Genomic DNA, 27,913 nt, shown 5'->3' with positions numbered 1-27,913 from the left:
ACACTCCACAAGTGCCTTTCTTGGAGGTTTCCATGTAAACATACTCATTGTTTGAAATAACCCAGTTTCGAAGAGCTTTTTGAAAAATCTCCAATAAATCACAGTAAGCACAAGATGATTACATTACATCCTGGAACCCTGGTAATCTGTACCTTGCAGACAGCTTGGGAACAGGAAACTGCCAGATCTTCAGTGCTACATCATAATCTTAAAAATAGATGCACTACAAATTAATAAGCTTTTGTGGAGTACAGAAGTTTTCTCCCTGTGTAGAGTCTTCTGTGAACTGTGAAACAATTGGTAGCAAAATGATATATTTCCCAAGTTATTAGTCTTGGAAGGGGGGGTCCTCTCTTTGACTGTTTCTCTGACACTACTAATAACAATGTAGGATGTGTTAATTTCGATTAGAAAAATTGTGCGTTCGTCTGTGTGACAGAAGTTTAATCCCCCTCCCAATGCATGTATCACACAGCCCTAATCAGAACTGAGGCAGTGTATCGTTTCGTTTTAAAACGTTGAAAATCTCTCTGCATCAGATGTGGTTTAGTTTTCAGCTTCAGCCTGTCATCTGCAGTATTACTGACCTTCCCTATAGGATTGTGGTAAAGAATACTGAGGATAACAAACGTGACAGAGTTTTATGCACTCCCAGAGTGTAAAAATGTAAGCATTGGCAGTTGTCTCCCCAATACACTGAAAATCAATACCATTCCACTACCCAAACGAGAGCTCAGGATAGAAATGTAACCCTTTGAAAGGTCACAGTCTGATGATACTTATTTTCAACTGCCCACTAAATGGAGCATTTGTTTGTAGGTCAGGGCAAAGCAGTCATTTCGAAAGGAATTCCTGTAATATGTATTGAACCTGTTTTTATTGGGACATTCTGAACTAGTCCTGAGGCTTCACATGCTCTGCTGAAGTTCTACAGAACAGAGAATCTGGGTGAGTTTAGCAAAGGGAGCCTCCTGTTCAGAGTATCATGTCAACATGGAAATCGGGATCCATTATCTGAGTTGTAACTTGTGTTAGCCTTCAATACTATTATTTCATGAAGGCAAAGGGCAGGGGAGAGAGAGACAGAAAAAAATGCAACCTTTCCCCACCAACTCTCATTGAGTAATCTCAGAAACTTGTTCCGTTGAACTAATCAATTGTTAACACCACTTACGCATGACTGGTTCAAAACAGCATGCACACAAAAGCAAACACACACACACTGGGTGAAATTAAAAGAAAGGGTTTTGTTTTGTTTGTAAAGAAAAAGCCACCCAGCAAGCAAGCAGTCAGAAGATTCATTCCTTTGGCAATGAGATTAAGAACAGAAACCAACCCCTAAACCTATGACTTGGCATACAAAACATACCAGGAAGAAAGAGATGGGCTACATTTTTGTATCTTTTTTATTTACAATGAGATTAAAAAAATGCTTGCCCAAGGACAACGGGTGACCTCACATGTTCAGCCTGATTTGCTAGCAAAACATTGTGGAGGACCAGAGACAGCAACAGACATATAAGACAGAGGCAGTAAATATTCAGCACTGATATCTAGTGAGGCTTTGCTTTGTGTACACTTCTAATTTTTTTCAATTATTTTATTTTTTGCCCTAGAATTAGGCAATTATCTGCTAGGTCCAATTTCTTTGTTCATAAACGGCAACATGAATTTACCTGAATAGCAATCCCAATCCAGTTTTCTGGATCACAGTTCAGTCTGTTTAGGAAACAAGTTGAAAAGCCAACAGACCAAATGTCAAGGCCCCAGAACAGCTAACAAACTAGTCAAAGGGACTAAAGATTTATTGAAAAGATGAAGGCAGACTGTGCACTGGTGATTTTTTTTTAAAAAATGTAGCAGTTCACCAAGACCAAAGCACTTGGTATTGGTGTAACCCATGGTCACAAACTGGGACATAGCTAAGGAGCAGCTTTTGATTGCCAGACGTCTCCTCAGAAATGGCTCTAGCTCTTTATGGACAGATGATTTCATTCCCCTCTCCCACAAGTCTGCTTCACATGCCAATGGGCAGATTTGATTCCTCTCTGCATCTAGGCCTATACTATTTGAAGGTGAATTTATGAAAGGGAACAAATCCAAGCACCTTACAAATTTGGTAATTATTGTGAGCTATTTCAATAGATAAAGATCTTACCTTATTTTTTAATTAGGTACAACTACTTTTTTCTTAAGCTACAGATCTCCTCTCCAACTATTACTGGATGAAAATATGTTTTCCAAGCAAGCATTCTTTGGGCACCCAAGGGTTTGATTTCGGGGAACAACTGGCAAGCAGCCTTGTTCTGAAAGTTTGCTTTCTCAAGGTCTGCTACAGTCCACCGGCTTTCAGTTCAGATCACCAGGTGAAATAAAATGACTCTCACCTGTATCAAAAGAGATGCATTTGCCAAGAAATTCATCCAGACCACCAAACAATACTGTTTTGCACTTCTCATTCTATTTACGTGGAGATTGCACGCCAGCCCATTTTAAGGCAAACAAATTCTACAGAATATCCTGCTTGGTTCATTTGGGCAGATGTTAACAAAAATGTTTGGACCCAATGGAAATTTAATTATTTGAACCAACTGAAAGGTGGCCTTACATGAAATATAGTTTGACTATGATTGTCAACAATTATGGTTAAAAAAAGAAATGTGCTGTGAAGATCTCTGGTCTAGCTATTATTCTATGTAATTCCCTCATATCCTGCACTTGCAGCAGGTTCCCAATGGAAGTCTGAACTGTGTGCCATTAAAATGAAACGATTTAAAAGGCCCTTTAAAAGGCATTAACCTATTGTCCATCTGATCCAGAATCCAGCTTGCTAATATGATATTACTAGAATTGATTGCAACCTTAAGTCTCAAATCGTTCAAGTCTTACGAAGCAGTAGCTGCAAAGAACCAGCACTGTCAATTCCACAGAAGAGAGAACAGTGAGGTTGGGCAGTGGTGGGCTGGTTGAAAGGCACAGAGATGGCAGCTTTCACATCTACTAAATTATGGCACAAGTAGCACAGGTGACACAGTAAAGAACCACAGAGCACATAGGCCACAGAGATCAGACAATGCTCATGTGAATCATTAATTAGCTATTTGAAAGTAAAAGTCAAGCCACAAGGAATTTGGCATGTTTGTATAGCAGCATAGAAAAGGCAGTCAGTTAAGGAAAATACTTAGCTCTGTAGCTATACACTACTTTTCATTAGAGTCTTTTTCTAACCTTGATGTTTTTTAAAGCCCAGGGTTACTACTGTAGGACTTGCAATCATCTAATATCCTGCCAAGCACACATTTGGTTCAGAGGTTTGTTGCAAATAAATCTGCAATATCATAAAAAGTAGAGTACCGAGAAGATCATGACCCTTTGGAAAACCACAGCTTCTTTTCCCCCACTCAGCCTGAGATCAGTTTTAACAAATTATTTTGCTAGGCTTCCAAAAACTTCTGCATTGTATATTTGGTCACTTGTTTTAGCTTTATGTGAATCCGTTAGATGAGGCATTGAGTGTACAAAAAACACTGCTTGTGCAAGGTGCTATGAGATCCAGCATTTTGTTTATGTCCATATGTCTATGGATGTTGAAAGCCACTGTCGTGTCAATATCACACACACAGTCTGCTTAACAGCCTTTAAATTATGATAGTGGGCCACATGAAACTTGACTTTCTGCATATTCAGTCTTATTCAAACCACAGCACATAGAATGATCTTAGGAATAAGGCCATGGCCAGAAGCTTGGTAGGCAAAATAATCAAAATGTGCACAGAACTCAAGAAGGGTGCCAGATTAATTCTAGGATTTTCTTTCTTTTTTAAAAAGGTTGTACAGGAAACTGAATTTGCAGATGTAGCCTCTTCTATCTTGTTGGTACAGTGAAGGAACAACCAGAACCTGCTAATTTCCCTATTAAAGTCAAAATCCAGTATTTGCATCCCCTTGTTTACCAATCTGGAAACTTGAATGTGACCAAAGAATGCCTTTTTATTTAACTATTGGTTTCTTAAGAAGCATGTCCTGAAAGAAGTTGGGGTTTACCTCAAATAATACCTTTGTAATTTAAGAAGTGTCATCATGAGAGACATGTCTCATGCCAGGGGAAAGTCTAGTAGCATTCATTACCTTACTGGTCCCCTACAAATTCTGATCTAATCTATAGGTTGTCTAAAGCATGAAGAAACTTGGGGTAAAGTGTAAACATCCCTTCCAATCTCAGGTTTGCTACGTATGGAATGGTATTTGCAGAGTTCAACACTAGCCCTCATTGGGTATTAATTATTAATTTTCCACTGCTGTTGAATAATTATTTTTATATTCTGGCCTATCACTACGCTGAAATTTGGTAGAATGTTATCCTAATGTTTGTGAATGTCTTCATTGTTCAAAAAAATCAACCCTCCCCCAAATATCTTGAAGAATGCAAAACTCACATATAGCAAACACATCACTTTCTGTTGGGATAACATGGACCACTTCAGACATGATACTGGACAATCCCATTCGACCACATCAGTGCCAAATCTTACTACTGGTAGCAGGAAACAAATTTCCCAAGTGACCTAGAGTATGATTTGGATTGAGAGTGCAACCTGTAGGAAGAGCTTTGGCTTTTGCCCCATGCTGTTTTCCTTGAGCAAAATGGCCTCAGAGGGTCTTTATATGCTCAATTTTGAAGCTGCACATGTACCAACTTGTGGGACAGCTATATTGTCAAAAATAATGCATGTGTACTGTGAAACCATGCCTTGGGGTAAGGCAATTAGCCTTCATTCCGTTTGTGATAAAAGTATATGCATCAATTTTGTACTTTTCTGGTTTTATTGGAAGCATGCATAAAATCTTGGAATCTACTGGCTGCATCTACACTACACTGTCCAAAGCAGTGTACATTTATTATGTTAGTATTAAATGCTCAAATACTGGTATATAAACTGAGTTATTATAGTTGTATGCTCATTTAGGTGTTATTGGAAGCAAAAAAGATTTCTTCCATGTAAGAAACTACACACATCAAATATTTTTTATTTATGGACATAATGTTGGACTTTCTTGGAAACAAAGCTATAGGGCCCAACTAGCGCCACCAGAAGAAAACTTTCAAATCTCCTAGTTCCTGCTGCAGCCTGCTCCCTCCCTCCCCCCTTCACAATTATACCTTTGAAGGTCAATGGATTTCCCTGGAACAGTGTGGGGAGGAAATGATGGAAGTGACTTCCATTAGTGGAAGACAGGATCCAGTCCAAAAGTGTTAGAAATAAATAACATTAGTAACTTGCTTACAAATACTATCGTATGTATAATCATTACAAATTGGAGAGCTACTTTAAATTTAATATACTTATTTATGTTTTCCCTCTATTTTCTGGGCCCATTTTTTTTTTAAAAAATGCACATTTGTCAAAAAATTGTATTTTTCTGTTTTCTGCTAAAATTCTCTTCTAGAGAGCTGGTATGCATATCTTTAGTTTCAACTAGTATTTGATGGCTCTTTCTGGACCTTGCTGAGACCAAATAGAAGCTAGAAGTGGCACAAAACAGGTTGTGCATGTCTGCACACTGGATATGGGTAACTTTACAAAACTGATAAGACTTTAGTTTAGCTTTTTTTGAAATACATCAGCATAAGTTTTACACTATGATTTGACTCCAGGTCAAGACGTCTACATTCATTGAGGTTATCCTTTATCTCAGCTTCAATAGATGATCAGTGACTTCATAAAGTGGTGGGACATGTATTGAAGACATCACAGTTACAAGTGGGCACAGTTTATTCTCTCAACGCACTCGCGCATTGTTTCTGCTCAACAGCAAAAAAGCTTTATTAATTCAAAACATGCCCCCCCCCCCCCGCTGCACCTTAAAAAAAATTTGGCTTGGTTTCCCCGTCCTGTTCTCAGTCATTATCTACGTTTGAAGTTTCAAATGTTTCAGAAGAAACTAGATGACAATCATCCCAATCCCATAGTTCTGCCCCCCAACCCCAAAATTTCTTCCCAAGAACCATATAAATACATGCAAAACATTGTACATAGAGATTAAATAATATCAAAATGCAATTACAGATCAGGTGCACTTTAAGCTGGACTCTAGAATATGGCAAACACACCAGGGTACATATTGCTTTGAAACCACCATTTTTTTTAATGTCATGCATACCACATAATATTCAGTCTTTTGTTTTTTTAATTTTTTATACAAAAATACCAGTGCTTATCATACTAGTTACTGAAAAAAGGGAAAAACCCATAAATTCTTATCTGCATGCTTGTTTAGAAAAGTTTCTTATTTAGATAAATATATATACAAATATTAAGTCTAATAGTGTATATATATTTATTTATGGTCAGAAAAAAACAAAACAAGTAATCTTAGCCATGGGAATGTTAAAGGGTACATGAATTTGTAGTTTGGATTCTTCTTTTTGGTTAATAGGATATTGCCACCATAAAGCACAACCAAGAATGAGAAGAGAACAATGGGTTACAACTGCATTGGCTACAAAGGAATATTGAGGTTGGCATAAAAGCATCACACACAAGGAGGAGATAGTTCAAGCAATACTCTCTCTACTCATGATACCATTTGTTCATCAAGTATTTCTGCTGAAAATTCCCTGTCAAGAGGACCCTTGTAAAGAAGTAAGATGACTTATGGCCTCTTGAATTAATGGGAACAGCAGAAATGTGGACATGTAACACTTCCAGGACACATATGGAACCTACATTTCTTCCACTTTAAAGCTGTGACTGGTATCAACCCTGCAACAATCTCAACCATTTACTCTTATATCACATAAAAGCAAAGTAGATCAGAAACATTTGCTGAACTGGGGAGGGGGAATTTTGTGGGAAAGACAGATTCTTTGAATACAAACCCTTGCAAACAGGCCTATTGAGCTGGACTCACTTCATGGGTCCTACATTTTGCTTCAGCCCCACCTTACCTGGTGGGCATGTGAAAGAGGCAAGTGAAGCATATGCAGAAGTTTGAACTACTATATAAATGCCACTCGTAAGCATGGTTGGCATATGTATTTTTGTCTATACGTGCCCATGGCTAAAATTACCATTAGATTTGTTTTTCTTCTGGAATTGTCATCTTTTTTTTAAATAATATTTTCTTAAAACTTATTGCACAAACTTTTGAAAAATTAAGTCAGATCCCTGTGCAAATCAATAAAAAGAACCAATTATATAATCATAACCCTAAAAATGGATATTCTCCATTGCACACAGGAAGTGATGTCTTTGGTACCAATCTGCCAATTTATTTAACAAAAGAATAAATTTCTACTATTAAGAACTGGATGTAAAACTATGTTCAAGGAATTTTCCTTTTCTTAAAAAAACACAGCATTCCCAAGCAAACTAACACACCTCACAGGATATTACCTCATTTCCTGTATGGCATGACACAATCAATTATTCTTCCCTCTCTTGCTCACTCTATTGGCAGTAAAGACCTTTTAGTCCTTCAAGGTATATTTTCAGAAAAATTATAGTCTACCACTATCCTGATCCAAAAAGGTTAGATTGCACACTGAAGCAAGCTTCCATGAGTGTATAACCTTGTTTGGGTACAATCCAAATATACACAAAGGATGCTATGTGAAGTTTTAAAAAACCTACTTCCCATACCTGGGGATGACTGTGCTGATCCCTGCTGGCTTGGATCTGCATGCCTTTTCCCTGACAGGTGGCTGGCACAGTCCAATTATAACAGTACTATCAATCAATCTGTCTGTGAAAATGAAGGAACTGCATCAAGGTCCTCCCCCCTTTCCCCTCTACTCTCCAAGCAAGTGACCAGTGCTGTGAAACCCCCAAATGCCAGCGATTTGATTGATAAGTGTATGCACACATGTATCTGTTGATTGGAGGCCATGTCTTATCTAAAGCATTGCATCACCACCAAATATTGTATGGGTCCTTAATAACTTAAGCCCAGTCAATTGCTGCCAGTTTATCATAAAAACTAAAATAGAAAGAAATTACATTAAAATATATGCACAATAAACACTTATACTTTAAGCAACCAGCCATACCAACATAATTTATATAAAAACATTTCTGTATAACACAACTGACTTTAGTACAAAGATGGCTGTTCAGAGAAAGGAAGCTAGCTGGAGTCTGACCAATCATTAAGTTTCAACTGCCAGCCATGTGACCACATTCCACTGCAGTGACATAACTCACAGCTTTGTTTCCTTTAAACAAAATACATATGGCTGACTTATCTGTTTCTGATCTAAAGAAAACTATATATTTTTTGCATAATATTTATATAATTATTTCCCTCTCCCACCCTCCTTTAAGTGAGGAAGCTAGATACAAGAAAGAAAAATGTATGAACTAAAACATAGGCCAGACCCCTCAATGCAACCTGTCAATTACAGATTTTTCTGGGAGTGACTCTAAGTGCCACAGTGTTTTTTTTTCCTTCCAAAACGTTTGAGGTAATAAAAATATCAAACAAATAAAAAAATCAGTGTCCCCTCCCTCCCCAAAATATTTCATAAATATTTATGCAAGCACTTAACACCACCATTTTTTGCAAGTCTTTAAAATAGAAAAATGACCTTTGAAGCAGTGTAACCCTTAGAACATAACTAAATTAGAGTTTTTTTAAAAAAATCTAGTAGATCTCATAGCCAAAGATGGCAGTCCCCGCCCCGCCCCGCCCCATTCCACCCAGTGTGTACAGTTCAGATGAAAGGAATGAAGTGGATATATCTGGAAGGAAATTAAGTGGATGAGGGATGGTATGGTGGCTTATTCTCAATTAAGATGGCTGATGATGGGTATTTCCCCCCTGGATATTGGCAGTTGACTGAGCCTGGCATTCAAGTCCTCTTTACATCAGAATAAGAAATTTCCATCGGTCTACCGTGAACTTGTGATGAAATTCAGTGACCAATCTGGAAGGTGAAGGGGGTTGTTGAAAGAAAATCCAAACATGCCATTAAGTTTCATTTTTGCTTAAGGAACACTTTATCTCTTGGCAAAGTACCAGGCTTCCATGTGGCAGGCGGTGCTTTGGGCAGTGCTTAAACAAGGCACAGAAGTTTTTGCTGTGCGTTATTTAAAAGAAAAAGAAAAAAGGAAGCAATAGCCACCACAAAGGAGAGCTGTATACATTTCAACACTGGGAAGGCAACCAGGCAATGAAACCTTTAGTGCAGCTACTAACATACATGTTCTCTCTTTGCTTCCAGGTAGTACCAACATTTTGAGAGATGGTTGCAAGGATGAAGCAAAACATTTTGTAGTGATAGAGGTCCACCCAGTCATTTTAAGAACTACCATATTTCCAATAAAAGATTTGTGGCCTCCTGTCCTTCTCATCTAATCTTGCCCTTGGTTAGACATGCCAGAGGAGGTGGAGACTCCCCATAGGTCTGTAACTGCAAGGCTGGAGCCTGACTCTCTCTTGGTCTGTCAGCATTTTGATTCTAGGAAACATACTCCAAGCTGCAGAAACACTCCCTCCCTACCAGCATTCAGCACTAGAGCCAGATTCACCTTCTCTGGTATTCTTCTCATTAGGTAAAGGCAGCCATACTGGGAAGTGATAGAGGCCATTTCTGGTACGAGGAGAAGGAAAGACATGCCTAATGAGAAACATGATAAAGCCTTACTGTTGACCCTTATCCCTAGGAAGGTGCTGTGTACTATAACAAACAAAGGCCAACTATGCACAATCTGCTTGCTATGTGATGGGGACAAATGTCAATGGCAGCAAGATTTCTTGTACAGACCTATTTTCTGGAGCCCTGCTTTCACTTTCCATTCTTTTCATAGCAAAATGAGACCACTTTTAGCATGACTTTAAATTTTCTTTGTTGCCAGAATGGGGAAATTTGCCAGTGAACACAATTTTCCCCTGGAGATCTTCCCTCTTCCTTGCACTGCCTTCTATCTCACTGCACTCCCCCCCACCCATGCTGCTGTCTGGTTCAAGTTAAAGAAAAGAAGCTCACTCACACAGGCTTAGCCAAAACACACCAACCTCTGCATTTCATGTTGATAGATTGGTATCTCAACATAAGAACAGAGAGTGCTTGGAAATAACAAGCCTCTCTATTCTCCAGCAATAGCAGCAGGAAAGGAGGGGGGACAGAATATCAGGGCTCTATGTCCCCTTTTTTGATAGTGTGTGGTCCACGGAATTGCTTTGCTTTCTCATTTGGAGGGAGGGATTATTTTTGGAACAGTAATATGGATAAAAGTCAAGTTAAAAGGCTAAGCCAGCAATTTTGAGTACTGGGTGTAAGGAGGTCTGTGCCTTTTAAGATTTGTACCTTTAAGAATCACTTGATGGTCAGAGTTAAGAGAACCAGGCCTGAACAGTTCTCTATAGAAAAACTGCATGCCCAGGAGAAAGTGCCTCCTTGCGTGTAAACAGAAAACTGCAAGGAGACCCCTGTGCAAGTGTACTGCGCACTGAGGAGCTCATGAAGAATCCCAAGGCAAGCATTCTATGCATAAAGGGCCAAAGCGTCCCAGCTATATAAAGCCTTGCAGTTTTCCTTACGGAGTTAGTTACTATAGGGACTGACAGCTTATGATTACAGCTGAACTGGCTGTACAATTTCTCATCTCTTTGAAGAGATTACCTTATAATACTCCATCCCTATAACAACCTTTCATAAAACTAGACAGGGTTATAGCTTACATTTAGGCCACCTTATTTGGAATCATCCTTTACCAGGGGTGAACTTGGGATATTTACTTTATAGGCCCTAAGAGTTATTGACTGGATAGACAAAATTGCAAATATCAAATCAAAGTATACCTCCCCTACACAGACTGATCTACTAATATAGACTTCCAAAATAATTTGCTCTTAACTCATACCCAGCACATGCCTAGTTATGTACCACCTAATTTCAGTCTCAGAGAATACATATCTCCTTGTGGCTTTGCCTTATCTGCAACTACATCACTTATTTGCAATTACATCCATTTTAAGACCTTTTAAGTCACCCTCATCTCCTGTTTGGTTGATATTACCATGGAAACAGAGAGAGTAAGAAGTATATATGCATACAGAAAAATGATAGGAGTCCTGTATCATTCCCCCTGCCCCCACAATGGAAGACTGGGTCACTTTTTATATCTAAGACCTCACTTTCCTCTATAAAGGAATTACATCCACTTGGCATTCTCCCAACTGTTCCTCAATAACGTGTGGAGTTATTTGATTCAGATTCTGCAAGTACAAAAGAAGCTATTAGCACAGCTGCATCATCAGATGCTGGTCACATAGCTCTTTCAGATAATCTGAATCTTGTTTCTTTTAAACATGCAAACAAAACAACTATTACTAATGACATGTGGTTAGATCAAGGAGAAAATGTATTAATGTGATGGTTTCTCACTTGAGAGAGGCACCTTTGCCCAAATCACTGCTAAGCAGCAAAACTCTGACCATGTGGTCCTGGGGTTCTTACAGCTAAATCATTATTAAGGGAGAAAGGGGCAAGGGAATATATATATATGACCCTTAGAAAGGAAGTGGCCATAGTGTGTGGTCAGATGTAGGTGCCTGTGTTGCATGAGGGGGAACAAAGCAGGAGGATCACAGTTCAGAGGTCAAACCGATGTTTCCAAGCTGTGTAAAGGGCTTTCTAGATCTGGAATGGTGTCCTCAGCTATATCGCCGTCCACTGCATTGTTATTTTTGTTGAGGGGTGAGGACTCGCCTGGGTTCTCTCCACTTTGCTTTTTGAGTTCTTCATCTTCCAGGTCTTCTTCGGCACCATCGAAGAATGGGGTCCGAGGCTCATCTTCCTCCAGGATGAACTCTGGGTGAGTCATGAAGTTATGAATGGAGCTTCTGGATTCGGGTTTCTCGAGGCCTTCGTACAGGGAGCTACGGAATGCATTCACCACTTTGATCTGTGCCAAAGAAGGATGGGGGAAAAAAACAAGCAAACACAGTGAGCGGTAGTCAGAGGAGCCCTCAAGGATTTCAGGGGAAAGAAGAATGCAACAAGTGTAACAACAACAGCAGCAGCAGCAGCCACAACAACAGTAGTTTCGAACAAAATACTAAATCAATATAAAAGAGGACCTATGGAGAACCAGAACGGCCACATGGGTCAAAGGTCAGGCACTACACGTGTGATGGGTCTACCAACTATGAGGCGGCTTCAGAAGCTGAAAGAAAAAAACATGTAACATTTCTAAGACAACAGCTTTGAAATGCATAGACTTTCAAAGTACAACAGTTCTCAAATGTGTGCGTCTGTGTTCAACAAAAATACCCAAATGAAACAGCTCAAGGTGGCAAGTTAGACATAAACACAAAGTGTGATTTGCTTCAAGGCAAAATTAGGGTGGGAAGCGATGGAGTCAGTTTTTATCTTTCAAACCTATAAATATTAATTGAATGAATGTGTCACACACAGAAAAAAAGGCTGAGACCACATACTATTACAAGTCTAAGCAGATGCCAATACTGATGAACATACCAGTGAGCATGCAAGAGTGAAAGTCAGTAAATTGGACCCCATATTCTGGAGTTCCAGAGCAACTTCAGAGTTCCCATGCCAGTAAAATGGTCAGCCTTTTCCAAGAGCTTATTCTGTAGCTATGTCAAGCACTCACAGCTGCTCTTGGCCTGTGATAATAAGGACTAAATATCTTCAGTACAAGTATTGTATTAGCCTCATGAGTACAATTTTGCAGGCTAGACTCTCTTCTTTAGTGTCACAACAAAATGTCCATTAACACTATAAATAAAGACCTGGACTTTCAAAGAAGTTTAAGAAACTAGGCCTCTAAGCTCTTACGCAAATAAACTGCAGCTTTAAACAAATGTAGCAGAAAAATACCAATGCATAGCCTCCTCTGAATGTTTTGAAAATCCCAGGCTCAAATCATAAAAATCACAGTTTAGTCGGTCACACAGATAAAATGCAAATCATGTTTCAAGAACATAAAAACATTGTGAACACTGCTGCAGGGGCATCTTCTCTTTACAGGATGCAGCACATTTCTGCAACAGTCATGCTCCCCCAGACAACCAACACAAAAATGTAAAGATCACAGGTTATTGTATACCAGCTCAATTATATATGCATTGGATATATCAGTTTTCTAAAGAAGTGCACAATCCACAAAAACCAATTCCAAAAACAAAACAACATGTAATGACAAATATTTTATAGAGATGGCACAAAATTGGAACTTTAAAAAAAATTACTGAATTTGAGGATCAAACAGTTCTTCAATTGTGCACAAATTCCTGTTTCCCTTTTGTACCCAGGTGCTCATATCTCGTACAGAAGTAGTACCATTATTATAAAAGAAAGACAAAAAACTGCAGAACATTTTCAAAGTTTTGTGGTTAACACATACTACTTTTAAATTCTACAGACATCAAAACAATGTGGGCAATGCCCATCCTTCACTACAGGCATTAAAATAACTTTCCCTAAAGGCAGAGGAGCATGTTACCCGTCTTTTGCACCCCAAAACACTGTTTTTTACTTCTCTAAAGTGGCACTGGGAACGGAAACTATCCTGCTGAAAAGTAGGGCTACAACGAGAATGATTAACTGGCCACTCAACTTTCCCCCTGTAATTCTTCCTCCCATCCTAAGATCCAGGACCATGTTTGTTGGCTGCAAAGAAAGTAGCTAAGATGAGGGAGGGGAATTGCTGCAGGAGAGCACAGAGGAGAAACATCTCCCTTCTCCTGCCCACTGCTTTTCCATTGCCAATCCCCCCCCCCCACATGCAACTTTGTAGAGAACTGGCCATCAGGGTTTCCATTACAAAACTGGCCAGCTTTAAATTATAATTCTGATAAAATCTACATAAAATGTCTGTGAATGGGACCCAGACATTTCCAAATCCAAACTCAAAGTTTTGTAACGAGGCATTCAAGCATAATAGTCATTTTGTAACGAGGCATTCAAGCATAATAGTCACAGAACTCAGGCCCAAACTACAAGATGCATTTTTAGTAAGCTAGGCTTAGGAAATATATTGTTTTAAAAGTCTGTGGGGTCCCATTCAGTTCAGGACAATAGCATAGCAGGAAGAAGAACTTCTCCTGGTACCATTTTCCTGTCCTGAAATAGTCCAGGGGAAGTTATTTACCCCATGCTGGAACAACACATTGCACCTGAAGCAAACTGGGCCTCCACAGACTTTATAACAGTGTTCCTTGCAGCTGCTGTGTGGCTGCAGGGAAACTGAATCCCAAGACCTGTATCTAATTGACTGAAATTACTTCTTGCAAACTCAGTGTTATTTGGTTTTTACTGCATTCTGAAGTGTGCTGGGGAAGTTCTATTATATTTACTTCAGGTGAAGGAATGGTGGATTCAGGATGGTCAGGACAGCAGCCTTGATGCAGCCTGCCTCAAACTTCAGAAATATCTGCAGGAAACAATAGGAATTATGGATGAATTCACTCACGTTCACAAACAATAGGAATTATGGATGAATTCACTCACGTTCACCATGTCTTCATGCATTCCCTGTGGAATCCTTAACCTTACTGGTATATTACGCTAAAGTATATTATGGCTGTCATCAGAACAAATTTCATAGTTACGTTATAACCAGTGTCACACTATTACCTACAGTTATTATCCACTGTGAAAAACAGTCACATAAAAACAAAGGTTCAACAAGATGTTAGTGGAACAAACTGTATTTGCTAGATCACGGCCTTTAAATAAACTTTACTTGCTACTCTGAGTTCAATAGCCAGATTATTGGTTTTGAGAGCAAAAGAAATATCCTGCACCAGGCTGAGTAGCATTCAGTTCAACTTCCAATGTGGCCAACTAGATGCCCCTGGGAAACTGAAGAACATCTAGTAATACTCACATTCCATTGTCTATCCTCAGGATCCAGCAATCAGAGGTATACGATCCCTGAACAAGGAGGCTAATTTCAGCTAACTTGGTTAATACCTATTGACAGAACTGTCCTCTTTGAAGGATTTTTTTTAAAAAAATCAACTAATATAACAGTTAGGTCATTTTGCAATAGTGAATTTAATGAGCCAGAAGTGGGTGCTGACAGTCACCTATTGGCTATCTTGTCTACTTCCAATAAGCTCTATATGATACAGAGTTCTACTATCATGAGACAAGAGAAACATTATGTATAATTTTACAAGTCTCTATCATATCCCACCATTAGCAATTTTTTCTTTCATGAGCTACCAGCAAATTCTTGATCCTACTATTCCTGGAAGTTTCAGGCTGTAAGTTGATTAGTAGATACGTAGAACCCCAACATGCCTTAAAAGTACTCACTTGTGTTTACCAGCTACTAAAAAGGAATTCTGCTCTTTATTTACCTTGAGTCAAGTTCTCGTTATACTGGCAGGTAATTATACTTGGTGTGATTCACTGGATGACACCATTTGATCTGGTTACCAAAAGGTCAGAAAGCTAAAACCGAAGCAGCTCTGAAACTCAAAACCTGCCCCCTGCCAAAAATGCAACCATGCAAGAAATCTTTGGTTTCAGAATGCTGCATGCACAGAGACCTAAAGGGACAAAACATTATCTGAAAGCTGTATAGAATAATAACTCTGTCCACAAAATCATTTTGTCAATGTTAAGATGGCAGGTAATGCCCTGAGAAGGAGAACAATTAGTATTATGGACAGAGTACAACACCTTTGGAGATACCAATGGGGCTGCCAGTGTTTGGAAAAACATTTCACCCTGTAGGAGAGTCTTAATCAGACAGCTGGTGAACTCTTGACATGTTGTATGGGCAGTGAAGATCCACAGATATGGAGAATGGCTGAACATATCCCTAATTCTACAGCTCTGGCATTCAGTATACCACCAGCAGCATCTTAATTATAGAGCTGCTCTAGAGATGGAAAGATGGACCATGCTGAGAAGCTAGAACCAAGAATCTCTTTGAACATCATGAATGGTATTAGGGAGCTGCAACACATTCCTGGGTCCTGACTGCCTGATATAAGGCAAGGAAAAAAAAAACACAAGCCAAGCACTTGATGCTGACAAAGGCAGCACAAAACCAATACAAATAATTTTTTTTAGCGATCAGAAAACAACGATGGCAGCACTGGGAGCTCTAGATTTTAAGTCACCCAGAATGTTCATTTCTTCGGCTTATTTCTTCAGCTCCTCTTAGCTTCTTTGGTACAGAAAAGGCATTCTAAGGGTAAGTTAGTATGGTTTTTTATTTTAAAAAGTTGAATTGTATGGCCTCAACATTCCCCTACTTTTTTGTTTTGTTTTTAGGTTTTTTTCTTTTTGAGTTTCAGATTCCAAAAAACCCATGAAGTTAATATTATCCAACATTACAGTTGCTTAAACCCAAAACTCTGAATCCACACTCATTTTCTCTGTGAACTGTAAACAGTATCCATTCTTACAGCATGTTTTGTACCCACAACTGAAGTCTGTCTAGATTCTACCTGCTGCAGGATTATACCAGCGTAAAAGGGCAAAACTGCTTATGTGCCGTGACAGTGTAGAGCATTTCAAACTGCTGCAAGGGATCACGGAGTTGTTCACAGGCTTACTAAGTGTTCTACAATGAACAGACCAATAAAGGAGGTCAAAATTCATTTGCAAACCTAACATTCCATTGCAGTGTGCAGACATGGGGGGACAGCTGGGTGAACTCTGGGATCCACTCAGTTTGTGCAGGAAGTCAGTTTGGATACAGTTCTGGACTTAGCCTAGGAACACTAAGGTTCAGATCCACACTCAGCCATCAAGCTTACTGGGGGACCTTAGAGCAACTATCAGTTTTAAGCCCAGCCTGTACCACAAAGCTGTTGTGAAGAATGAGGAGAAAGTATGGGTGGTCTTAGCTACGGAGCAGCCAGGACAGCTGCGGCCCTGTACTTGGGAGACCATCACCATCTGGTCTCACCATCCCTTGCCATCATCTCCTCTGCAGTGGCCATGGTCAGAGATCAACTGTAAAGGTGTCAGGGCTTTCCTCAACACCCTGACTGCCAATGACCAACCATGTGTCTCCAGACTCAAGGGACACTCAAGCAGCTTCCAGCAATCAGCTGAAGGGTGGTCAGGCTCTCTCCTCAACTGCCATACAGCTGATTGCTGTTACCAGTCTCTGCCCTGAAATTGCCATTGCCTCTGGAGATGCAACATCAGCATAATTCAGGCAGCAGTTGGCAATCAGCTGGAGGGCACCTGGGTGGGCTGCTGCCCTGATTACTGCCCTGCCTGCTGCACCCAGTACTTCTGGGGCACCATCCTTGACTTTTCCCAATTCCATGAAATCACTACAATGTCTTCTTAGGATGGGGGAAAACTCCACTGGAAACAGTGTCCTGAGCTCTTCAGAAAAAGGGTGGATAAAAATTGAATTGATAAAAGTGGATTGAATGCAAGCTTCTTCAAATAAAGCAGGTCTGTGAAAATGATTTTTGGAACTCAAACTTTCCTTCCAAAAGCTGAGGGCTGGGGAACTTCCAGAATGATGTAATGCAGAAGAAAGAGACTTACTACAAAGGTGGAATCAGTCAAAATAGTCTTCAACATTTTTGCATAAATTCCATGGATAGAGCAAAAACTCACGAATGGGTTCATACACATTTTCAGCTGCAGTTTTTCAGGGATATGAACAGCTTTTCAGAAATATTAACTGCAGCAAAAAGCAATAAAAATTAACAGGGTATTGTGGGTTTTCTGGGCTGAATGGCTGGGGTCTGGTAGTTTCAGCTCCTAATGTTTCACCTGCATCTATGGCTGGCATCTTCAGAGGCAAGTCATGGTAAAACTACAACACAATAACAACTACATCAATCTTAACATGACATACCTCTGAAGATGCCAGTCATAGGTGTGACTGAAAGATTAGGAGCTAAAGCTACCAGACCACGACCAGACAGCCCCAAGAACCCACAGCAGCCAGTTGATTCCAGCTATGAAATCCTTCAACAATACAATAAAAACCAATTGTGTAAAAATGCTTTATCCATAGAAGTCTTGGGCCCAACCTAATAAAAGGTGAGGACAATGCCCAACAGCCCCATATGAAATGAATGGGCATCCCAGAACTTGTCCCAGGATCCTCTGCAACCTCTGATAGGGTCTGCAGTCCTCTTGGAATTACAACTGATCTTCAGACCACAGAGATCAGTTCCCTCAGAGAAAATGGCTGTTTCGGATGCTGAACACTAAAGCATTATATCCCGCTGTGGTTCCTTCCTTTGCCAAACCCCACTCTCCCCACCTGTTACACTCAAATCGCCAAGCATTTCCCAAGCCAGACCTGGCAACCATATCTGCAAAATGTAGGGATTCCTTGGCAGACTAGGAAATTCACAAAGAGTTTGCTAAAGGTAGCAGGTTTGAAACCAGTACATCTATTACAAAAGTTTGCATGGTACAAGTAAACCATAAAGTAGAAACCCTAAAAAAAAGCCTTGCACACTTTTCACCCTCCCAAATCATCACCAAGGGATATTGACTCAGGGCTGGCTTAGTAGTAAAACAAAGGAGTTTCCCACCTTCCTCTGTCTAGAAAAGGACACTCATTGGCTGGGATCCCAACTAGCATTTTTGCTTATGCAGTGCCGTTATTGATCTCACCCCTTCTTACAGTAGCTTGAAATGCTGCACTTCAGCCCCTGCAGGAGAGGGAGGCAGGAAAATCATGCTCTGCAAGTGGAAGTCCTGGCACCTGTGGAAATGCGAATTGTGATCCAAATCACAACTTTATTATTTGGTACCTGTTGTGTCATAGTTCATCAAACTCTTACGCCCTTTCCCAGAAGGGCTCTTTTCTAAGGTGTACAATCAGCAAGTCATGTGTAGAAAGCGAGTATTAAGCCCTCCCACCCTGCAATTTTATTCATGAGCTCTTCCTTTTCTAATCAGTCAGTCCTCATGAACACAGCACATGGGACTAGTGAAATTTTAACACTGTAGAACTTTCCACCAGGTATGGAGGGAGACAGAGAGAGGAGCAGACAGGTAGCTTTACAGAACAGCAAAAATAAAGCAGAGAGCTACATAGAACAAGACCAAAAAGACACAGCATAGTTTTTGATGCTGTTATTATGTGATGGGAAATCCTTCTACTTGCTCAAAGAATATGCCCCCCTGTTCCTACCTCATCCACCAGTGACACGAAAATTATTAAATCACTGCAGTGTGTGGCACCCTTGGCCAAACATGATGTATAATACTAGGGAAAAATAAAAACCTGAGCATATTTCTTTTGATGAACTGCTACACTGACAGAAGTGTAAACACTGACAGCTGCACTCCTTCAGAAATTCTGGGTGTACGCATAAAAAATAAAGTGACAGTATAGGATAAGTACTAAATGCAAGCAAGTCCTCCTTGAAACACTGGTCAGAAAAAAGGGAAATTAAATAAGTAGCAACCAGCAGGAACCATGTTGGACGATGCTTCTTAACTTGCCAAAGAACAGATCAGTATTCAAGGACTCAAATATATGACTCTAGATGGGAAGAATTTGTGTTGTTTGTGGTTTTTTTTAAAAGAAAAAACCTCTATTATATTTAGAGCATGGTATAGCCCATAATTGATTGCTGCTTCTTATAGATTTATGAGGCAATACTAAATAAAAAGAGAAACACTAGTGAAAAATTGTTCTACATGCTATTCTTCAGACTTCTTTTTCACCTGCCACTTTTTCACTCAGAGTAATACACTATCTCCACATACAACTGTAATCCTAAAGCCTGCACATCTATATATCAGATAGCTAGCCATCTGAGTTTTCCAATTTTGTGCAAATGTTCAAAGCCCATGTTTTTATGGAAGCTGACCACAAAGCTTAGGAATCATTGTACTCCCAGGTTCAAGAATGCATTTAAATCTGGTCTGGAAACCTAATTCTGACAAAGGAGCTGATATTAATGATTTGCAAAAGGTTTTGCTAACCAATATTCTGCCTTAAAAGACTGCACATTTTTATGGGAAGGGTTATGGTTCAATGGCAGAGCATATGATTTATAAACAGCAGTTCCCAAGTTTAATTCCTGACCTCTCCCATCACAGTATCTCAGACAGCAGATGTGGGGAATGACTTTTCTCTGCTTGAGACAAATGGATACTATACCACCACTCTGGTCATAAATCCTTTGCTCTGTTGATTCTCTTTTTCTTTCATAAAAATGGCTTTAGGAACATTACTGCACCTTTTTTTACATGGCAAAGGAGGTCCTTTCAGGTGGCTATCTTCCTGTAATGGACTGAGTTCTAAAAGAAGTGCTACCTAAGAGGGATGGAGTATAAACCAGTGGTGAACCACATGTTTAGCAGGCAAAAGGTGCTGAGGGCCAATCCCCTTGCCTTCAGTTAAAGGATCTCAGGAGGCAGCTATCAGAAAACACCCTCCTCTGAGAACGTGGAAAGCCACTTGACACAGCAGACAATACTGAGACATATGGACCAATAGCTTGATCTGATATAAGGCTTCTTTGTATGTTCATATGTGTTCATACATGTTCAAAATATACGAACGTATACATTTCACACTACAGCCTTTGACACAGTCTGCTGGTTTGTGTGACAAGGACCCCCCTCAAATTAAATTTGATATAGATATGACAGCTTTCTCCAGATCAGCAGTATCCATACTAAGATTTATCTGCAATGCTGAGATATTCCATTTGCACCTGAAATTTTTTAGGATTGATGGAAGGAGTAAGCCATAATTCTAAGAATCACTCACACCCTCTTCAACACAAGTTAATGTTTGGAAAATATCTATCTGTTTGCCTGAACTTATCCATGCTTACTAAAAAAAAAGGATCAAATTTATTAGCTTTAGTGAGGCTTACTGCTTAGGACTGAAGTCTCCAGCTTGTAGATGCCTTTCAAGGATAAAAATTATATCCCAGATAACATTACAATTGTTTTATGTAAGTTAAGTACTTCATGTAGAAAACCTGTACTTTTGATAGAGGCATTTCCCCCACTTAATATTTACTGGTGGCCATTATGCCTCCCCTTTTATCTTTAATAATAGCATCAAACATTTTGTGCCCCTGCGGGAATATGGGAATGATAATTCAGTCCTGCAAAGGGGAGAAAGATAAAAATTGCAATAGAGGAGGAGAAGAACCAGAAAAAGAACCAGAAGGAATTTTAAACCAAAGTTAAAGATGCAATAGCTTAAAAAAAAGTTGTATGTATACTCAAATTGATTTCCCCCCTTGTACTTCCTCCCAGTTCTCAAGATAAGAAACCATAAGTCAAGTTACGGGTTAAAAGAAAAGAGAAAGAGAACAGGTTTGGTTAGGTCTGTGCAAGTGCCCTTTGGTGGTTATTAGGAAGTCATGCATTGAATAGACTATCACTCACTGCCCGCAGGAGGAGATGCAGCAGCAGCAGCAGCAGAAGTGGTAGGAGTGGAATTGACGGAGGAAAGAGCTACATGGGTTGGGCTAGAAACATTTTTTACATCGTGGTGTTGGCTCACGATGGAAGGCTGTCTCCTGAGGGCTCCCTGTAAAGAGGAGGCGCCGGTCTGGAATGTGTAAACTACGTCCATCTGCAAAGAATCAGAGAGTGAGATAGCTTTGTCCTGCAGTCAAAAGAGGAAAAGGAACTGGGAAAGAGGAACGGGAAGGCTGGGGAGGACAAAGGATACAAACAGTAAGGGAGAAAGAAGGAGGGGAAAGAGGAACCCCCCCCCCCCATACAATTCCATAAACATGTTCAGCAGTTAATCCACAGGTAGCAGAGTTTGTCACTGAGCTTTCAAGTCTTTTTTTATCTTCTTGTCCCCAGCTATTCTTGTGTTTGCAGTAGGTGCATATTTACTTCACGGCACGTATAAAAATGTGTAAAGAAACCCTCATGACCTGCTACTTTGAGAAAATCAGATGAACATGGCTTGGATCTGCACTCACCCCTTTGTGAACAGAAACAGTGACTTCCACACTGAATTGTATTCAGCAGCAATATGTTATCCCTTTTCCAGGAGAAGCAGGCTGTCCTTTTGAAGCTGCTCCCTCCCTTTTTTTCCATGACAAAAATATTTTGAGTTTTATTTTTTTAAAAAACAACAATTGAAATTCTGATTTAAAAACTAATACTAAATAAATATTTAAATGAAAAAACAGATCAGTAGGCTTCTGAAAAAAAGTGCTTTAAAGAGCAATCATAAATGGAATTACATATGTCCAAGTCCATTGATTTCAGTTGATTTAGAGGAGTGTAACTCAAAGTGCACTGTTAAACCAAATGCATAAATGTAAGATACATTCATTTCCACCCTTAACTGCAAAACAGGATCAAGGTGGGGACAATGTATAGTAGCTCCACAACAGGCATAAAGGGAGGTATTTAAGTCCCCCCTAATACTACTTTTCCTTTGTAAGTTTGGCAAAGTCATTTTTTCTCTTGCTGGATTCCAGGTGTGTGTGTTCAAGTACACACCTGGAACCAGGGGAAGGAGCTCAACAGGTAAGTTTCCACTGCCCTATCCTTTGCTGCAGCAAATCATTCCCTCCTAAAGCTGCTCTGAAGTGAAGTAGCAGGTCACTGGGGTTTCATCAAAAGTACATGCATGTCCAGGACAGTGAAACCCTAAGATCAGAAAGTTGTGTGGGGAGAGATTGTGAGTGAGAGGTGGCAATCCAGTAGAAAAGCACTCTGCAAGCTCAGTGGGCAGGGTTGAGAAGGTGTGCATATAAGCAAAAGATATGCCACAAAAATACAGACCAGAACTTCAGTGGGATAGTTAGTGTGTTTCAGTTGCTTGGCTCCAAAGGACACCAAGGGACACAGCCACACAATCCAACAGAGATTGCCATGTGCTGACCTTCTCTCTAAGGACCAGGCCTGAAATTACCTCGGGTCCATTTGTTTGGCCAAGAGAAGACAACCAGTCACAGAACAACCAAGCTGAAGCTAATGGCAACTGCATTTGTTAATTCATCTCAAAAGGATAATGAGCACAGAGGAATGCTGAGATATCACAATAGCAGAGTGTTCTCTTCACGGTGCCTGGAGGGCCTGGGAAACACTGCTGGATTTGGTACAAACTTCCTGCTTCTCAGGACAGTTATTTGGTATCAGCTGCAAAGGCCCCTTGCTAAGAAGAAAAGGGCTGCAGTTTTCATTTCCTGATAAACCCATTATTAATCATGCAAACAATATCAACTTGTCTCCCATTGTTTCCCTGAGCGGGCACATATACTTTTCTGAGCAATCTGCAATTCCAGGAGCTTTAATGTTCAAGATCAAGACTAATTTGCTTAGATTTACATCACATACACAGAAAACAAACTGAAGCCTTTTTGTATTTGCATAGTGTTTGCTGCAGCAAGAAGCACTGTTTATTCAGTGAACATGCAAAGCTCCACAAGTGCAACCTGTCTTCCACAAAGTGGAAATGATGACTCCATTTTTTTTCTATTTGCTCAACAGGAGCTTCTTAGGGAAATTTTACACCACCATATCATTTTACATCATTCGACATTCCACCTTTTGCCATAAAGGAAGGAACACTTTGGAGACTGGATGGCTCTCCCTCTCAAAGTTCGTCCATGTAAGGTAAGCTTAAGGAACCACATACAGCCATCTCTGTGAGCAGTGCAAATGACTTCTGATCCTCATAGTCTTTGGATGTCTCAAAACCCTTAACTTACCTTAGTGGGACTTACATACTGCAAGAGACATGCAACGGCAATTGCCAGGCTGATGCAAGTCAGCACCAGGGTTTAACAAGATTCCTGATGAGACAACCATGCCCTGCTTCAAACTGCATGCCATGTTCAGCCTCCATGGGATTCATAGTCCTCAGTTTGCACTCTCAGCACGTGACTGGTGTGTAGAGTAGAAGATCTCACCATGCGTAGTACAAATAACTACCCTTAAGGTGGCAGAGTTTATAGTTCCCACTTCTAAAACACATTTAGGGCCTTGTGTCCTGTCATGGAGGCAAGCATCTGGACCACATTAACAATAGATTTTGATGATTTTTACTTTATACAAGCAAACACAAAGAGAGTCATCATGTAACACAAAGACTTCCATCTTGCAGAAATTCAGTGCTTTTCTATCCTCAGCCTGCCCCAGATTCCTTGATTCTTTTAAACTATCACCCTATCTACCTCTCAACTAGTGGCTAGAGTTCATTGCATATCAGTTTTACACCATGTAGTCCAGCCTTTCTAGTTATGACAGATAGAAATAAAAGAATGGTAAGGTTAATATCTCCTCATCTAGAATCACGCAGAATGGGATAGTAGGCTAATGAAGCTACAGTGTCTAAGCAGCATTCTGTGTCCTTGGTTAGTCCTCAAACCATTTTGTAACTATGGATGCTGCAAATTTTGCAACAAACCCATTTGGCAGTCAAACATATCCTTTCGATGCTCACAATCAGACCCTGAGCGAAGCAAGGTTACGTTCACCTTACACTGAGCAACTCCAGCAGCTATCAAACAAGGCTGCTGCTGCCTATCAGTCAGAAACTGACTGATGAATCAACTGAGAGCTGGGTTCTGATTACCCTGCCCTTCCTTGGATTCTAGCCCTGGTGTGCTGGGGCACAGAAAAGCTTTGGATCAGAAACTGACTCACTGATGATGGGGCATCAGCTGGACATGGGCTTCCAAGTCCCTTTCTCTCCCCCAGAAAACAGCTATGTAATGAAGTTGGAGATCATAAGCAATAAGCAGAAGGAACATTCTTCCCCTTTCCTCTTTAGCCCAAGCAATCTGCTCCTTTTTCATGCAGCTCAAGCCAACCATCTGTTGTTTTCCCCTCCACCCACCAAAATGAGAGTTTGGCTGTGGAGAACAAGGAATGATTTCCTCCTTTTCTCTACAGCTCACGCTGACAGCTTGGAGTGGGGAAGAGAAAGGAAATCAGCCGGGTTGTATTTGCTGCATTCTTTGTAAGTCTGGGACGCTCAAAAGTTTCCAGGATGAAAGAACAGAAGAACTTGACTTCCAGCTGATTCCCATAATCAGTTGGGAGTTCGCTCCCGATTTCCTTCTCCTAAAAGACTTTACCGGCACAGAGCAAAAATTTCCCAGTAGGAGATAAAAAGCCAAGCTGATCTGGGGCTCAGCTTCTGATAGCTCCAAACAACTGTTCCTGTGAACAGATTGTGAATAGTCAATTGATCAATCACCTGTCTGATCAGCACTGGCAAATGGGAGTTGAACTGGCAGATGTTCCAGCATCTATGAAAGCTGACTTCAGTACTATTGAGGGATATTATATGTCTACAAGAAACAGCCAGTGCAGTATAGTGGGCAGAGTGTTGGAGTAAGTTCTAGAACAGGGGTAGGGAACCTGCGGCTCTCCAGATGTTCAGGAACTACAATTCCCATCAGCCTCTGTCAGCATGGCCAATTGGCCATGCTGGTAGGGGCTGATGGGAATTGTAGTTCCTGAACATCTGGAGAGCCGCAGGTTCCCTATCCCTGTTCTAGAAGAACCATGTTTGAGTCCCTACTCTGCCATGGAAACCTTAGGCTAGGCATACTCTTTCAACCTAAACTGCTTCACAAGGCTGTTGTGAAGATAACATGGAAGGGAGGAGAATAATGCATGCCACTTCGGGTTCCTACTGGGAAGAAAAGTAAGGCATAAACAAACTCTTCACCTTTATTCTCCAAAATAAAGCCTCCTGAAACATCTGACTCTGGGTTTGTATAATTTAATGTTTCACTTGTTCTTATGACAGTGAAGAACATAATCCTATTTCCTTCCCAACAAATTAATTAATTAATTAATTAAATTTTTATACCGCCCTATTCCCAGGGTATGCTTTCCTTTTGGGTCATTCTCTCATTAAGCAGCTATTTAATCTAAAGAATCACCCACTTGAGTGGATAGCAAGGACTTAAGTAAGACACAGCAATGCAATTCTTAGTGGAATGCTCCATAGGGCTGTGTACTTGGAGGCAAACCCCAAAACCCACAGTAATTCCATGCACACTACAGGAAAATAAACTCTAATTCTGTTTAAGCCTAGAGCAGTATTTTTGCATAACTGTGGCAAGAGATAGCATTAAGTACCCCATCTTTTGCTGGGACTGTGAATGGAAGACTTTAACAAGGCTGCCTCAGAGGCAAGTACCAGGGGGCAGCACATCTAACTGCACTTCCAGTATTGCTAGCTTGGGTCTTGTACCTGGCCAACATCCGTCTACTCCAGAAGAATGGCTGTCACATTCATCTCTACGACATACAGCCCTGATCTCACTGTAATGGCATAAGACTACTAAGAGCTGCCAGTAGAACATGAAAGGCAAGCCCCTAGGAGAGAAAAAATCAGCACTATACCTGAGTCTGTATTCTGTTGAGGCCCCGGAACCACAGGATCTGTCCCCGTCTGAGCTCCATTTCAGCATGGTCAATTTCATCTAGGTCCTCTGGTAGTTCTTCCTCTGGAATATCCTCCTTGGTAATGCCATGTCCTGCCTCCTTCAGGAACTTCAGTTGGTTGGTTGGAACGGTGCAAATCACCTTTAGGGACGTGACATAGTCCAAATTAATTTTTTCCTGTTCTGTGGCTTGCATTACCTTCTTTCTGAATCAGATGGCATGCTTGATGTTTGTTCATTGTTCAGCAATGTAAGATATCACAACATTTTAGTTTTATTTGTTTAATTTTTAAGATATTGTTCTACCCTTTCTTTTGGCCTGCTTCTCCCCCTCAAGTAGTTCTGGAATAAATCATATTGCTTATTGCAACTAACAAGATGACTGTTGTGATACGTGGGCTTTGTCTTCAGACAGGAGAAAGTAAAGAATGGAAAGAGCAACAGCAATTTGCTTTAGAGAAAGAAATGGAGAAAGTTTGATGTTAACTGTTTTTTTAAAAAACAGATTCCCTCCTGCCCCAACCAACTTAAAGGGCTCTCACAAAATAAAGCAACCCATACTGTGGATGGATTTATTCTAGGAGTCATAACAGCATACTCATGCAGGCCTATTTTAATCACTGAACTGACCACCCTTTGGTCTGAAGTCTGGGCCTTAACCATCAGAGTTCTGACTACATTACTGGAATCCTGCAGGAGTCTCATTTATCTCTCTGGAACTTAACAGCACTACTTGATTTTTCAGCCACACAGCTGCAAGAAGCACAACAGCACAGTGCTTTGCTTTGCATATGGAAGGTTAGCATTTCAAGTCCTGGCAGTTTTGACGGAACAGTAGCAGGCCTGCGAAAGGCCTCTGCATAAGACCCTACAGACTCTCTGCTGGTCAGAGAAAATGCTGCAGTAAATGGACTAATCGCCTGACTCAGCATAAGGCAACCCCATATATTCATATGTTTGATTAAAGGTGTAGAGTTTGCCAAAGATTCCTTTTTATAAACAGGAAGCGACAACAAAGATGGGAGGGGTCTTATTCAAGGCAACAAAAAGTTGAGATCTTCTTGGCAGAGAAGTGAAGTTAACTACACTCCCACATCTCCAATTAACTCTATCACATAATGATTTAACTCTCACCTGCCCCCAAAGAAGTTCACCTACACCAATGAAAATACACCAGAACCACTGACTCAAGGTGAGCCCTGAACAGCTGAATGGCTTCCCACCAAATTCCACAATGATGATCTGCAGTACAAGAAAGAAAAGTCACAGTCAAAAAGGTGGTGGTATATACTCTGTGGCTCCTGGAGAACTGAATTTGCAATTAACATCGATCAAAGAGACACATTTTCTTCCATCCCTGGCAAGGAGACCTCCACTTCAGGGAGGGTTGCAACTTAACTCATTCTTTTGTGAACTACTGCCAACCCAAGCCCCACCAGGCAAGAAAGATGTAACACCACAGACTGCACCCTCCATATCATCCATTTCCTCCATGGAAATGAAGTATGACCCTGACAAGAATTTCAGATTGCTTTTTCTTCCACAGCACGTACCACCTATCAAGTTTTGTCTTAAGGTCCCTTACCTC

At 40.4% G+C, this 27,913-nt stretch overlaps 1 protein-coding gene across 6 annotated transcripts in view; it reads right to left on the bottom strand.

Annotated features, from left to right (window-relative positions):
• Window positions 1-1,853: 1,853 nt before the first annotated feature.
• ATP2B4 (ATPase plasma membrane Ca2+ transporting 4) overlaps window positions 1,854-27,913 on the bottom strand; it is a 196,052-nt gene continuing 169,992 nt past the window's right edge. For 3 of the 6 annotated variants that reach the window (XM_048496304.1, XM_048496306.1, XM_048496305.1), the window contains 3 exons: window positions 27,460-27,567; window positions 26,285-26,467; window positions 1,854-11,909 (listed from right to left, as the gene is read on the bottom strand). In XM_048496304.1, coding sequence (XP_048352261.1) covers window positions 11,604-11,909; window positions 26,285-26,467; window positions 27,460-27,567 — 597 coding nt within the window. In that variant the 3' untranslated portion in view covers window positions 1,854-11,603. Of the gene's footprint in view, window positions 11,910-21,337; window positions 21,528-26,284; window positions 26,468-27,459; window positions 27,568-27,913 lie in introns of all 6 variants that reach the window. The other 3 variants (XM_048496307.1, XM_048496308.1, XM_048496310.1) reach the window with 2 other exon arrangements.

Source organism: Sphaerodactylus townsendi, linkage group LG05 (genome assembly GCF_021028975.2).
Source record: "Sphaerodactylus townsendi isolate TG3544 linkage group LG05, MPM_Stown_v2.3, whole genome shotgun sequence".
NCBI lineage: Eukaryota > Metazoa > Chordata > Lepidosauria > Squamata > Sphaerodactylidae > Sphaerodactylus > Sphaerodactylus townsendi.
The sequence above is the reverse complement of the archived record's forward strand: the minus strand, read 5'-3'. Positions and strand labels throughout refer to the sequence as shown.